Source organism: Natator depressus, chromosome 2 (assembly GCF_965152275.1).
Source record: "Natator depressus isolate rNatDep1 chromosome 2, rNatDep2.hap1, whole genome shotgun sequence".
NCBI lineage: Eukaryota > Metazoa > Chordata > Testudines > Cheloniidae > Natator > Natator depressus.
The window spans coordinates 259,382,777-259,397,412 of NC_134235.1; the positions used below are offsets into that span (position 1 = coordinate 259,382,777).

A 14,636-nucleotide genomic window follows, 5' to 3' on the forward strand; every position below is an offset into this window, starting at 1 on the left:
GGTAAACAGTATCACTTTGGTCTTCTCCACATTGAGCACCCAAGTCCATATCTGTCAGATACAGAGCAAGGGAACATCTGTCTGGGTCCAATGAAAAGGAGATGTTGAGCTGAGCATCATCAGCATAAAGATGACACTGGATCCCACAGCCCTACTAAGGTCTCTCACAGAGATTTCACATACCTACAACAACACGGGTACTAAAAATGAACTTCACAGAACTCTTCAAAAGACTTGGGAGAGGAAGGGCAGTTACCCATATAAATACTGTATTAAACACACAGCTCCCATTTTCCAGCCCTCATGAAATTTACCTTGATTTTAATTACAACATTCAGTTCCTTAAGATAGTACAATTTCATGTCTTTAGACAGGTGACAAATGTTGCATATTTTGCACTAGATGCATAACAGAAGTTCGTTTTTTTTAAATAAATCAAAGTGAATTCTAAATATGACATTGACATAATGAACTCTAGAAGATTTCCTCCAATTATGTCTAATAATCACGCCTAACAGAATCTACTAAAACAACTAAGATCTTGATTTAATTTTGATGAATTCACCAAGAGTAGGTGGAGATTAATTATATCAGTGGTTGTACCACTCCTTTGTGCTCACTTACATGTGCACTGGCAAACCTGACCTAATTTACAGTGAAATTCCCAGAGAAACAAGCATCAGACCCACATTCATTTCAACTGAAGTCAGCATTAGTAATATTATTACAATGAATTCCAAATTTTTTGGATTATAAGTGCATAAAGTAAAATTTAGCCTGTCTTTTACAGCTGCAGCCTTTCATAAAGGCGAATGTAAAATACTGACAAGCCATATCTCAGCACTTACAATGCATCATGATGTCAGTGCGATGCTGAAGCAGTGTCATCTTGAAACATGGCATGAAGTCTTTCATTTTACAGCAAAGCTCTCTAACAGCAGCAAAAGAGTCTAATTTGGTGAGATAGCACAGCACAAAATGTTGAAAATTTTAATGGGATGCAATCAACCTGAAACCTAGTCAATTTCAAGATGCAAACTAATAGTACCTTCAGCTGCCCACAGTCTCCCTACCAGTTTCTGTGGCTTTACAATTTCACTGTCCTATATTTTAAAAAAAAATGTCGGGGCTGCTTTTTTGGGGAGGAAGAGGAGGAGGAACTCCTGTTGATGCATGAAAGACCCACACTAACAGGAAAAACTGACTGTGCAGGAGAAACAGTGAAACTGACAATGCACAAAGTTCTGCCAAATGCACAGAAAAATTGGAAAAATACAGAACATTCCCCTCCCCCCCAGACTTTGTTACTGTAATTTAAGGCATCCATACTAGGCAAATCAAAACAGATGTGATTTTTAAGTTGGTGTCCCTTCAACACCATCTAGTCTATTGATTATATATTCCAAAACTTTGTATATTTTTTTTAATGACCATTTCCCCATTTTTAATGGTTATCTTTTACCAACAGCACATACGTGTATTTTATCATACTGTTCTTGAAAGTAAAGTGCAATCTATTCATTATATGTTTAATACAGAGACTAAAACCTATCGATCCTTTAAAATGATGACTGCCTCTGACCCAAACGAAACATCCTGATTTACAAAAGGACCCATTCCTAATACAAATTAATGCAGATCAGGTCCTTTTCCATTTACAATAGGAAGTGTCCCTAACACTGTTAGTCCAGGCACCATTAAGTTACTACCTAAAGGCAAGATTCAGACATAACAGATTCCAGAGTTTGATGGATCAGAACAAAGAGCAATCACTTTTTCCAATTCATTTCTCATTCCCAGGAACAGTGAGGCCTTTATTTTCAAGTAGACAAACTAACGTATTCTAATTAAAAGGGACATTAGGAGGATCTAAGATAAAGGTTTTGTTTAATAAATATTTTACAAAACTTAATTGAAATGTCTTTATGAACATCCTTTTAAGTTTAGACAGAAAGCGTGCTTTTGGTTTGGATGCAACAATTTTCCTGTGCTGTTTGCAACCTACATAGAGCAGGATTGGGTTAATACAGGTAAACAAGAAAACAAAATTGACCAGAATCAGATTTTAAACAAAAGGTAAATTGATTAGACTTCTTACTTTTTTCAGGCTGAGTTAAATGCAACTATATAAATGGTGAAAAAGTACAAATTTAACATTTCTTTCAATTTTAAAAATCAAGAGCATTCATAAAGGAAATTAATTTATAGAATTTTTAATCCTTTTGTCCATCACACTAACTACTTTAAAGGGAGACATTTTCAAAATGGTGTGGTGCAGGGAGTTAGCTAAGTCACACTGGAAATCCACTGCACTGAAAATGTACTCAACTGCCTTTTTTAAAAAACTACACAGGCAAAAGAGAACCAGAAACGACAAGATGTGTTGTATCTTTATGACTCATCTATTTTAAGAGACGACTGCTGCCTACCATACCAGGAATGTCTTGACATTCCATGGACGCCAGTCGAAAGCAAATGCAGCCGATGGGATACAGAACCAACAGCAAAGTAGTTAAAATGGCCTGATGGATTTCTTTGACAATTTGCAAAACTAACTGCTCCACAGCTGAGCAGTTGTATACCAAGTTCTTGCTCATTATTTTTGTGGTGTTCTTTTTCGCAAGGGAGTAAACATTTGCAAATTAGGTATTTATAACAGAATGCTGAATGCTATAATACTTAGAGAGAAAAAACACATGGATTTTATTAACCCCCTAGGACCCTGGCTTCTTTCCAGGTGGCAACACCTAGCAACTGGACGTTTCCAAGGGCTTTTAGGAGAGCCCTACGGACATTTGTACATGAGGCTGAGGAAAGTCTCCACAGTAGAAGTGAAGTGGGACAAGGCTACTCCTGCTTATAGCAGAGCTCTTCATGGCAGGCACAAAATCTATCTCTATGTCTGTACAGTGCCTAGAACAACAGGGCCCAATCCTAGATGTCTCGGTAATATAAGCAACAGAAACCCACAGTGAACTTCACCTGGTGCTTCCCATGTATCTGAGAGTTCGTGACTTGAGCACTGTGTGGGCAACTAGCAGGGAGAAGATGGGTTAACTAGCAGTGCATTACTATGGAAGATAGAAAGGGGGCCAGCGGGGGGGGGGGGGGGGGAGAAACACCAGCAACGGTAGGTAGAGAGAGGGAATAGTCTGAACAGGAGGTTGGGCTGAGAGTTTTCAGGATTGTGAGGGGGCTAGAAAGATGGAAGTTGATCAGTTTTGTTGTGTTTTCAAAGAGAGCTTCTGGGTGCTGAGTTTTTCTGAAAATATAGCAACATTCTAAAGTCAACAGGTTTAGGGGCTATGTCCATAGTAAACCATTTCCAGGAAGTTATAACTTAGTCCTGCCATGAGCGCAGGGGACTGGACTAGATGACCTCTCAAGGTCCCTTCCAGTCCTATGATTCTATGATGCTATAACCCAATAAAACACGCTCTCCAGTGCACCTTGACACAGGTCTCCTTTTTACCCTCATTTGTTTAAATTGTAAGAGTGCAAGAAAAGAAAAAAGTTGATTTCAGATCCTCACTGAGACCTTGGACATAGGCCATTGGATGTTAAGAAAAACCAAGCCAACTCGCCTCTTTGTTTGCTTTGCAAGTGAAGTTACTTTCTCAGTGGGAATTTGCTACACATTTATAACACTCAGCGTCATATATGACAGACAATCCTTGGATTTACAATCCCTTATGCTCTAACAATACAGGCAATAATGGCTCCTTTGGGAGAGTTAAAAACCATCAGCTTTTGAAGTAAGAGCAGTCAAACTATGTATTTATAGAAGAGTGCTTAACTATAAAGCTAAATAGCAGCTTTTAAAAAACTCTAAATGGGCCAGTAAGGTGGGCTCGGTGATCAGTGAAACCTGGAAGGTATATTCAGCAGGGGAGAAAAAAAATTAAGTGTGCTGAAAGGCCTGCCACTCAATGTTAAATTCTATATACTCTCAGTATCACATTAGCTTTATATCACACTTCCTCTATAGATCTCAGTGTGTTTTACAAAGAATCATCCCCATTTCAGACATGGAGAAACAAAGGCACCAAGAGAATAACTGACATGCCCAAGGTTACATAGCTGGTCAGTGGCAGTGCCAGGAACAGAACCCCGGTCTCCTGCCTCCTAAATCTTGTGCTCTGCCCACTGAATTCAGGCTGCCTCTTTTGGGATAGACAGAGTCTCCCTTTTGAGGATACTATCTATGACCTTGTCCCCAAAAAACAGTTACTAACATTTCCGTAACAGTTGTTCGAGATGTGTTGCACATGGCCATTCTGTGTTAGGTGTGGGCGCGCTTCGACACAGTCGCCAGAAATTCTCCCCTCAGTGGTACCCGTGGGGTTGGCTCTAATGCCCCCAAGTGCCATGCTCTCATGTCGCTGGTATAAAGGGACCAGCTGACCCCGTACCCTTCTCAGTTCTCTCTTGCAAGCCAACTCCAATAGATAGGTCAGAGGGTGGGTCATAGAATGGACATGTGCAACACATCTCAAAGAACAACAGTTATGGAAAGGTTAGTAACATTTTTTTTCTTCGAGTGCCTGCACATGTCCATTCCCCATTAGGTGACTCCCAAGCAGTAATGCAGGTGGTGGAATCGGAGTTTATGGACATACTGATTGTAACATGGCTCGACCAAACCCGGCATCATCCCTGGCCTGCTGGGGGATGGCGTAGTAGGAAGAAAATGTGTGCACTGATGACCAAGTTGCTGCTCTGCACATGTCCTGGATAGGGACCTGGGCCAGGAACACTGCTGAAGAAGCTTGCGCCCTTGCAGAATGGACAGTCAAGACAGCTGCTGGCGGGACCCCTGCCTGCTCGTAGCCTGTGCGAATGCATGCTGTAATCCAGGTTGAGCGCCTCTGAAGTGAGATGGGAAGGCCTTGCATCCTGTCTGCTACCGCCACAACGGATCTACAGAATGGTTTTGTCCTCTCAAAATAGAGCACTAGGGTACATTTAACATGCAGTGTCTGGACATGTTGTTCCTCCCCGTTTGCGTTAGGTTCCGGAAAGAAAACCAGCAGGAAAATTGCCTGATTACTGTGAAACTACAAAACTACCTTTGGGAGGAACGCGGGGTGGGGGCATAACTGTATCTTGTCCTTAAAGAAGAACGTGTACGGCGGTTCTGACGTAAGGGCCCAAATCTCTAAGACCCTTCTGGCCAAAGTAATAGCCACCAGAAAGGCCACTTTCCGGTAAAGGTATTATAGGGAACAAGTAACCAGCGGCTCAAACAGGGGGCCCATGAGTTTTGAACAGATAGGGTTTAGCTTTCCCAGGGGAATGGACTCCAGAATCTGAGAGTATAGTCTTTCTAGGCCTTCAGGAAGCAGATGGACATTTCATGCGAGAAAACTGATCAGCTATCCATTGGAGGGTGGAACATTGAGATCGCTGCAAGGTGTACTTTAACTGACGATATTGCCAGACCTTGCTGTTTTAGATGTTGCAGATACTCCAGGAACAGTCTCCAGAGACTATCGTATGGCTGGGAGGTCCAAATGGAAAAGCACTTCCACTTGGTGAGGTATATAGCTCTGGTAGAGGGTTTCCTGCTACCTGGAAGGACCTGGCGGACTTACTCTGAACAGACCAACTCCACGGGATTCAGCCATGGAGCTTTCAAGCTGTCAGGTGGAGGATGCTGAGGTTTGGATGGAGCATTAAACCATGGTCCTGTGGGATCAGGTCCAGGAGGAGAGGGAGTGGTATTGGAGTCGCTTCTAAAAGACCTAGCAGTGTGGCAATCAAGTGGCAATGGGGCCAGACTGGGTCCTTGTGCACAAGTGGAATGGGGGGGAATTGTAAACAAGATGCTCCATCCAAGGGAGCAAGAAAGCGTCTGTGTGCGAGCCTGGGCTGTGGCCTTGCAGGGAACAAAAGTGGTGACATTTCTTGTTGTGTCTGGTCGCAAACAGGCCTATATGGGAAAGTCCCTCACTGCTGGAAAACGACCCTCACTATGTCGGGATGGAGGAAGCACTCACAATGACCGGGGAAAGACCTACTGAGGTGATCTGCCAGTTCGTTCTGGGCCCCCCGAAGGTGAGGAGCTTCGAGGTGGATTGAGTGCATTATGCAAAACTCCCTTAAGTGAATAGTTTCCCAACACAGGGGGGAAGAGCAAGCCCCTCCCTGCCTGCTGAGGTAGTACATGGCTGCCATGTTGTCCGTGAGCACTAGCATGCTCGTTTGCGATGTGCGGTAGGAACACCTGACCAGCTAGGCGGATTGCTCCGAGTTCTCTGACAAAGATATGCAATGATAGCTCTTTCTGGGCCCAAAGGCCCTGGGGTCCTGAGGTGCCCCAGGCGAGCCCCACCCACCCTAGCTCGGACGCATCCAAAAGACTAGGGATATGGAAGACTGGAGCCTGATGAAGGGAACGTCTGTGCAGCCCATCGGAGGGTCCCACCACCAATCAAGAGGTGGCGAGGACCAGAGGAGGTACAGTGAGCACTGAGTCCAAGTGGTGGCGGTTCGGTGAGAACACTGAGGCCAGCCAAGCTTGAAAGGGTCAGAGGTGTAGCTTTGCATACCGCACTACGTATGTGCACAAGGCCATGTGACCTACAAGTCTGAGGCAGAAATGTGCCATTGTGAGAGGGTGGGCCTTGACCTGTGCTATTAATGACGCTGTCAGCTGGAAGTGGGTTTCTGGGAGGAAGGCCTTGGTCTGGGTGGAGTTGAGCACTGCTCCAATAAACTCGATCCTCTGCACTGGGCTGAGGGTAGATTTTTGTTTAATAGCAAGCCCAATGCCTGAAAGGTTGACTGAATGAGGCAGACGCTGAGCCATGGACTGGCCTTTGACAAGCCTGTTGTTGAGATACAGGTACACTTGTACCCCTCGCCTTCTCAAGAAGGCAGCCAGTACCGCCATGCATTTCATAAAAATCCATGGGGCTGCCAACAGGTCAAATGGAATAACAGCAAATTGGTAGTGGGCCTGATTCACAATGAACCTGAATAGCCTGTGTCCTTGGAAAACTGTGATGTGGAAACAGGCGCCTCTCAAATAGAGAGCAGCATACCAGTCCCTCAAATCCAGGGTGGGAATGATGGTGGCCAAGGAGACTATGTGGAACTTCAGCCTTTTGAGATAGCCATTGAGATGGTGCAGGTCTAAGATAGGCCTGACATCTTTGGCTTTGGGAATTAGGAAATAGAGTAAACCCCCTCCCTCTTAAATTCTGAGGATTCTCCTCCACAGCTCCCACTCGGAGGAGGGCATGCACCTCCAGGGCTAAGAGTTGCTTGTGAGTAGGTCTCTGGAGAGGGACAGGGAGGGAGAGTGCAAGAAAGGGGTGGAAACAAGCTGGAGAATATAACCCATCCCTACAGTACTCAGCACCCAACGGTCTATGGTTATATGAGATCCTGCTCAGCTGAAGTGGGACAGGCAGTCTGAAAAACAGTGGGAACACAAGATCCGGCATTATGGGAAATGATATAATGCCTTCGGGCATCCCATCAAAAGCTCTGTTTAGAGCCCCCCCCCCCCGAATATCTGGGTGGGGTGGGTAGAGATGCTGAGGTGGATGGGGGTGGCTGTCTGTGCTTAAAACCCCAGCTTCATTTCTTTTGCAGGTTGGGATGTCAGAGTGGAGAAATGGGCACTCTGCTGACTCTTGAAATGCTCCCCCAAGGGTCCTGGGGTGTAAAAGCCCAGGGACTGAAGATAGAGCTCTGGAGTCCTTCTGTCCAAGGAGCTTTGCATCTGTCTGGTCTGAGAAGAGCGAGGCTTCTTCAAACGGAAGGTCCTGGAGAGACTGCTGGACCTCCGTTGGCAGGCCCAACTACAGCCAAGAACACCTGTGCATGACCAGGGATTTAGCCACTGAGATTGTCACATCCAGGGTGGCCTGCAGGGAGGCCCCGGCTACTGATTTCTCCACACTGGTAGAATCCTGCCTGGACTCCTGGGGAAGCAAGTCTCTGAACGTTGACATGGAGTTCTAGACATTAAAGTCATATCTCCCTAACAACGCCTGATGGTTGGAGAAGCGGAGCTGTAAACCTCCTGTAGAATAAACCTTTCTACTAAATAGGTCTAGCTTCTTTGAGTCCCTTGTCTTAGAGGTCGCTCCATGCAGCCCGTCTCTCCCTTTTGGTGGCCCCCGAGACCACCAGAGACCCTGGCGGGAGGTGGGAGCAAAAGTACTCATACCCTTGGGTGGGAACAAAGTACTGCTTCTCAGCTCTCCACAGGTGGGCGGCAGGGAGTATGAGTTTTGCCACAAGGCTTTAACTGGTCCCATGGTAGCCTCATTGAAAGGCAGAGCCACTTTAATCGGCCTCGCCGCTGCCAAGATGTCGACGAGGCTGTGGGAGGATTCTTTGACTATCTCCAGTTGCAGCCCTAAGCTTGAGGCCACCCTCTTCAAAGCTCATCAGGAGCTGTTTAAGTCATCACCAACAGGGGGCCCTCCTCTTCTCCTTCTGCACCAACTGGATCCTTCAGGTCTAGATCCTAAGGATCAGTAATGGGCTCAGTACCAGAGTCCAGGTCAGGTGCTGCATGATGCGACAGAGGAGTCCTCTCCATGGCCACCAAATATGAGCATCTGGAATGTGTCCCTGACATCGGGGGGAGGGAGAAACACCAAGGGTTCTAACTCAGGTCGCACTCCACTGCGCTCCACAAGCTTGGCCTTTTTCTGAGTCAGGGAACACCCCCTCTTAGCCAGCTGCTTCTTATGTTTCTTTTTTGGCACCACTAATAAGGCAGAATCTTCATCCAAACTATGTACAAGAACTATTTACAGTCCAAATGAAAAATAAATAAGTAGTGAGGAAAGAAATAGGGGAAATGAGCAGTTCCAGCGACCGTCATGAGTGGTAAGAAGGAACTGATGGGGTGCGGGGTCGGCTGGACCCTTTATACTGGCACCATGAGCATGTGGCTCCAGGAGGCACTGGAGCCGATCTGACATGTACCATTGAGGGAAAAATTTCCAGCGACTGTGCTTGAGGCACACACACACACCCCTAGCATGGAATGGACATGTGCAATCACTCAAAGAAGAATTGTAAGATTTTCTCTCTTGAGTTGCAAAGCATCCCAGTTTCAGAAACATGATTCCACACTGGGCAATGCTGATGCCCAGCTTTAAGAGTATGACATCTATATGAACGTACACAAATTCTTTCTAGACCAACAACACAAAATAATTCTCTTTGCTCAGCCAGACAAACACTGGATCCACGACCCTGGCTTTGTAAAAGAGCTAGTGTCAGGGTCAAATATAACCCAATATGGGTATCTGTTTATTTGGTGGGGGGAGGGGGAGCTAGAACATCAGGAACACCTCTAACAAAACAAGCTATCATGTCCGAGAGGGAGTCTACCACGGCCGCCTCCTAGCTCCTGTAAGAGAAGTTCCAGATAATGAAGAGAAACTTCTTCAGCAGCTATGGAACAGAAGGGGTGGTACTAGTGTTCTCTAGAGCTAGAGGGGGCCAACACTCTACTAATATATTTTCTTACTGGAAAGGTTCACCTATTTCCTATGCCAAAGGGCCAAGGAAAACGTTGTTTAATGGTGTACTAACAAAGCTTTCAGAAACATCTGGCCAGACCATTAATTTGAGCTTTTCAGTCTACATTTAAAAGAACACCTCTATCTTTTGTTCATATTCAGTGTATATAAGATATTGACATCCATGCTTTCAACAATTTGAATTTTCTTACATGTTTGTATTTGCTACACAGTAGACTAGTTGGCCACAGGACTTAGAGAATGACACAATTTTCCACTCCTCCATTTAAAGAAGCAGTGAAAGAGGAGATGTTCCACCTGCTGATTGCACACTTACTTTCATTGGGTTTTCATCGTACGTTGGAGTCCCAAGGTCCATCTCAGCTTCATGTTCGAGGCTGGCATCATCTCCGGGGCTGTCCCAGGTAGGAGGATCCCACTGGGTTTGCCTAGAGAAAGAAGGGAACGGTCTCACTCATATCTTGAAGTAATGGAAGCACACACATGAAATTACCATCATAGCCTCTATTCTGGACACTTGGAAGCCAGCCCTGATTGCCTTCTTGCAAATAACTGACTGTAAACAGGACTCTCAGCTTTGATCACACATAACCAGTGCCTCACAAAAACTTCCTGGAAAATAATATTTTGAATTGACAGGGATATGAACAGTGTCACATGCATTGAAAGTGCTATAAATAAGTCAACAATAAACAGCAATGCATTTCAAGTTGGGGCATCTATGAGCATGCCACTGGATTAGGGACAGATCTAATCTTAACATTGTCCTTTCTTCCAGATCAGTAATGACTAATAGCACAGTAATGGCATACACAGATGATACCAAATAGGGTAGTTATGAATGCCAGTGAAGACAGAGAATTATGCAGAACAGACATGTTTATGAAATAAAATGAGGTTCCAAGCTAGTGCATCTGGGGAAATCATCATATACCTGGGAGACTGTAATGCTGAAAGGTGTAGGGATTACATGAATTTGAAAAGCAACATGGTAGTAAGCAGAAACAGTGCAGTTTTGGTTTGCCTTTACATAGTCATCACAGAGCCTGAGGGTAGTAGTCTCTTCTCTACAGAAATGAGGTCAGACCACACCTGGAATCAAGTGTTCAGTTCTAGGCATTTCATTACTGGAAAGATGCAGACAAACAGGGAAGATTTCATAAGAAGTGCAACAAGAATGAACAAAGGACTGGAGAGATCGATTGATTGACGAAGAATAATTAATTTAATATGGAAAAGCTTGGCTAAATTATGACAAATGAGAGATAATTGCCAGCTAAAAGGGTATATCCATCAACAAGGGAGAGAAATTGTTTAGTGTGATCCAAGGTGGGATAAGTACAAGTAATGGGTCAAAATGGTGCAACGGAAAATTTAGGTTATCAGGAAAGATGTCTTAAAAATGCTGTCTATTTGACTGTGGAATGATCTCCCAGAAGTTTTGGAAGCCCCATCCCATCACTGGAATCATTTAAAATTAGACTAATCAAAATCCTGAAGGGGACAACAGAGAACTATTCTGCACTGGGTCCCGGCAGATAGACTAAATGACCAAATGTTACATAGGTCTTTTCCATCTCTAACTTTTGATTCCAAACAAGGCCTGGACTTATAGCTGTCTGTACACTATGGACAAAGTATCTGAAACCATGAAGAAAAGGGACCATCTGGTTTGAAGGTTCTGGTTTTGATTCATCAATGGAAGTACCCAGACAATCATCACAATCCAAACAAAAACTTATTTTGGGGGTGGGGTCAGGGAGGAGAGTAAATGGTGGATTCTCTGTAACCTGAAGTCTTTACATCTTGATTTGAAGACTCAGTAAACTCAGCCAGAGGGTAGGGGTCTATTACAGGAATGGGTGGGTGAGGTTCTCTGGCCTGCAACATGCAGGTCAGACCAGATGATCACAATGGTCCCTTCCGACCTTAAAGTCTATGAGAGGACTGTGTGGAAAATTAAATATGCTTGTTTAAATGGACCACATCTCCTTCTGCAAATCTAAGACACTATTTTAAAAACCTACTTAATGGTGGGCACCTGGATTTTATTCCATCACTACATAAGCCATAATATTAAACTAATATCTGCCCCATAGGGAAAAATGGACCAATAAGTAAGAGGTGGAGAAAACGAGTAATCATGCAATCTGACTCTACTGTATCAGCCTTAGAATGCTGCTAGTTAAAAGAAAGAGCCACAAAACATTTCCAGGGGGTAAAACTGCTATGAGTTTAAGTCTAATAAGGTTCAGTCAGCAGTTTCCAAAGCAACTGATGGAGGATTCATTGCCTAAATGTATCAATACCAACAGCTGAAGGCTGAATTGCATGTCATTCTTTTTATATGAAGACTCCCAAAACACGGAATATTAATTTTTGTTAGGTAATCAGTAAGGTCTTCCTATTGCCTGGTGTTCTGAAATGCTCCTTATGTTGATATTACCTGGGGCTTGTACGTCCCAGTACAAATCAGGGATAGCACAAATCAACAACAGAATCATTTTTTTTTTTAATGGAACTATTCATACTAGCTCTCCTTAAAATAAGAGACTGAATTCCCATCCAAACCTCTTTTCTGACTTATATTAACCATGAAAAACCTTAACGACCACATAAAGCATAAGAACATAAGAATAGCCATCCTGGGTCAGACCAATAGTCCTTCTAGCCCAATATCCTGTCTTCCAACAATAGCTGGTGACAGATGCTTCAGCGGGAGTGAATAAAACGGGGAAATGTATCAAGCGACCCATCCCGTCATCCAGCCGCAGCTTCTAACAGCCAGAGGTTTAGGGACACCTGACTATCTTGGCTAACAGCCATTGATGGACCTATCCTCCATCAACTTATCTAATCCTTTTTCCAACCCAGTTCTACTTTTGGCCTTCACAACATCCTTTGGCAAGGAGTTCCACAGTCTGACTGCGGTGTGTGAAGTAGTAGTACTGCCTTTTGTTTGTTTTAAACCTGCTGCCTATTAATTTAATTTGGTGATACAGGGGTCTTGTGTTATATGAAGGGGTAAACAACACTTCCTTATTCACTTTTTCCACACCATTCATGATTTTATCATCCTCTCTCATATCCCCACTCAGTTGTCTCTTTTCCAAGCTGAACAGTATCAGTCTCCTCATATGGAAGCTACTCCATACCTCTGAGCATTTTTATTGCCCTTCTCTGTACTTTTTCCAATTCTGATATATCTTATTTGAGATGGGGCAACCAGAACTACATGCAGTATTCAAGATGTGGGCACACCATGGATTTATATAGTGGCATTATGATTTTTTTATCTGATTTATCTATCCCTTTCCTAATAGTTCCTAATGTTTTGTTAAGCTTTTTTGACTGTTGCTGCACATTGAGCAGATGTTTTCAGACAACTGAAATGACACCAAGATCTTTTTCTTGAATGTTAACAGCTAACTTAGACCCCCATCATTTAGTATGTATAGTTGGGATTATGTTTTCCAACATGCATTACTTTGCATTTATTAACAATGAATTTAATCTCCCATTTTGTTGCCCAGTCACCCAGTTTTGTGAGATCCCTTTGTAACTCTCCGAGTCTGCTTTGGACAACTATCTTGTGTAGTTTTGTATCATCTGCAAACTCACTGTTTACACCTTTTTCCAGATCATTTATGAGTATGTTGAACAGCCCTGGTCCCAGTACAAATCCCTAGGGGACTTCACTACTTACATATCTCCACTGTGAAAACTGACCATTTATTCCTACCCTTTGTTCCCGATCTCCTAACCAGTTACTGATCCATGAGAGGACCTTCCCTCTTATCCCATGACTGCTTAGTTTGCTTAAGAGCCTTTGGTATAGAACATAAGAATGGCCATACTGGGTCAGACCAAAGGTCCATCCAGCCCAGTATCCTGTCTACTGACAGTGGCCAATACCAGGTGCCCCAGAGGGAGTGAACCTAACAGGTAATGATCAAGTGATCTCTCTCCTGCCATCCATCTCCACCCTCTGACAAACAGAGGTTAGGGACACCATTCCTTACCCACCCTGGCTAATAGCCATTAATGGACTTAACCTCCATTAATTTATCCAGTTCTCCTGTTATAGTCCTAGCCTTCACAACCTCCTCAGGCAAGGAGTTCCACAGGTTGACTCTGCGCTGAGTGAAGAACAACTTCCTTTTATTTGTTTTAAACCTGCTACCCATTAATTTCAGTTGGTGCCCCTAGTTCTTACATTATGGGAACAGGTAAATAACTTTTCCTTATTCACTTTCTCCATACCACTTATGATTTTATATACCTTTATCATATCCCCCCTTAGTCTCCTCTTTTCCAAGATGAAAAGTCCTAGCCTCTTTAATCTCTCCTCATATGGGACCTGTTCCAAACCCCTAATCATTTTAGTTGCTCTTTTCTGAACCTTTTCTAATGCCAGTATATCTTTTTTGAAATGAGGAGACCAAATCTGTATATAGTATTCAAGATGTGGGTGTACCATGGATTTATATAAGGGCAATAAGATATTCTCTGTCTTATTCTCTATCCCTTTTTTAATGATTTCTAACATCCTATTTGCTTTTTTGACTGCCGCTGTACACTGCATGGACGTCTTCAGAGAACTATCCACGATGACTCCAAGATCTCTTTCCTGATTAGTTGTAGCTAAATTAGCCCCCATCATATTGTATGTATAGTTGGGGTTATCTTTTCCAATGTGCATTACTTTACATTTATTCACATTAAATTTCATTTGCCATTTTGTTGCCCAGTCACACTGTCAAAGGCTTTCTGAAAGTCCAAGTACACTATATCCACTGGCTCACTCTTGTCCACATTTGTTGACACGCTCAAAGAATTCTAGTAGATTGGTGAGGCATGATGTCCCTTTACAAAAGCGGTGTTGCTTCTTCCCCAACATATCACGTTCATCTATGTGTTTAATAATTCTGTTCTTTACTATAGTTTCAACCAGCTTGTCTGGTACTGAAGTTAGGTTTACCAGCCTGTAATTGCCAGGATTGCCTCCAGAGCCTTTTTTAAAAATCGGCATTACATCAGCTATCCTCTAGGTATCTGGTAAAGAGATTGATTTAAGCGATAGGTTACATACCACAATTGTTAGTACTGCAATTTCATACC

At 43.5% G+C, this 14,636-nt stretch overlaps 1 protein-coding gene across 2 annotated transcripts in view; it reads right to left on the minus strand.

Moving 5' to 3' along the window:
• Positions 1-14,636, minus strand: part of SETD2 (SET domain containing 2, histone lysine methyltransferase) — a 138,164-nt gene that overhangs the window by 26,560 nt on the left and 96,968 nt on the right. For both annotated transcript variants that reach the window (XM_074946451.1, XM_074946452.1), the window contains exon 19: positions 9,832-9,943. In XM_074946451.1, the coding sequence (XP_074802552.1) occupies positions 9,832-9,943 (112 nt within the window). The remainder of the gene's footprint in view (positions 1-9,831; positions 9,944-14,636) is intronic.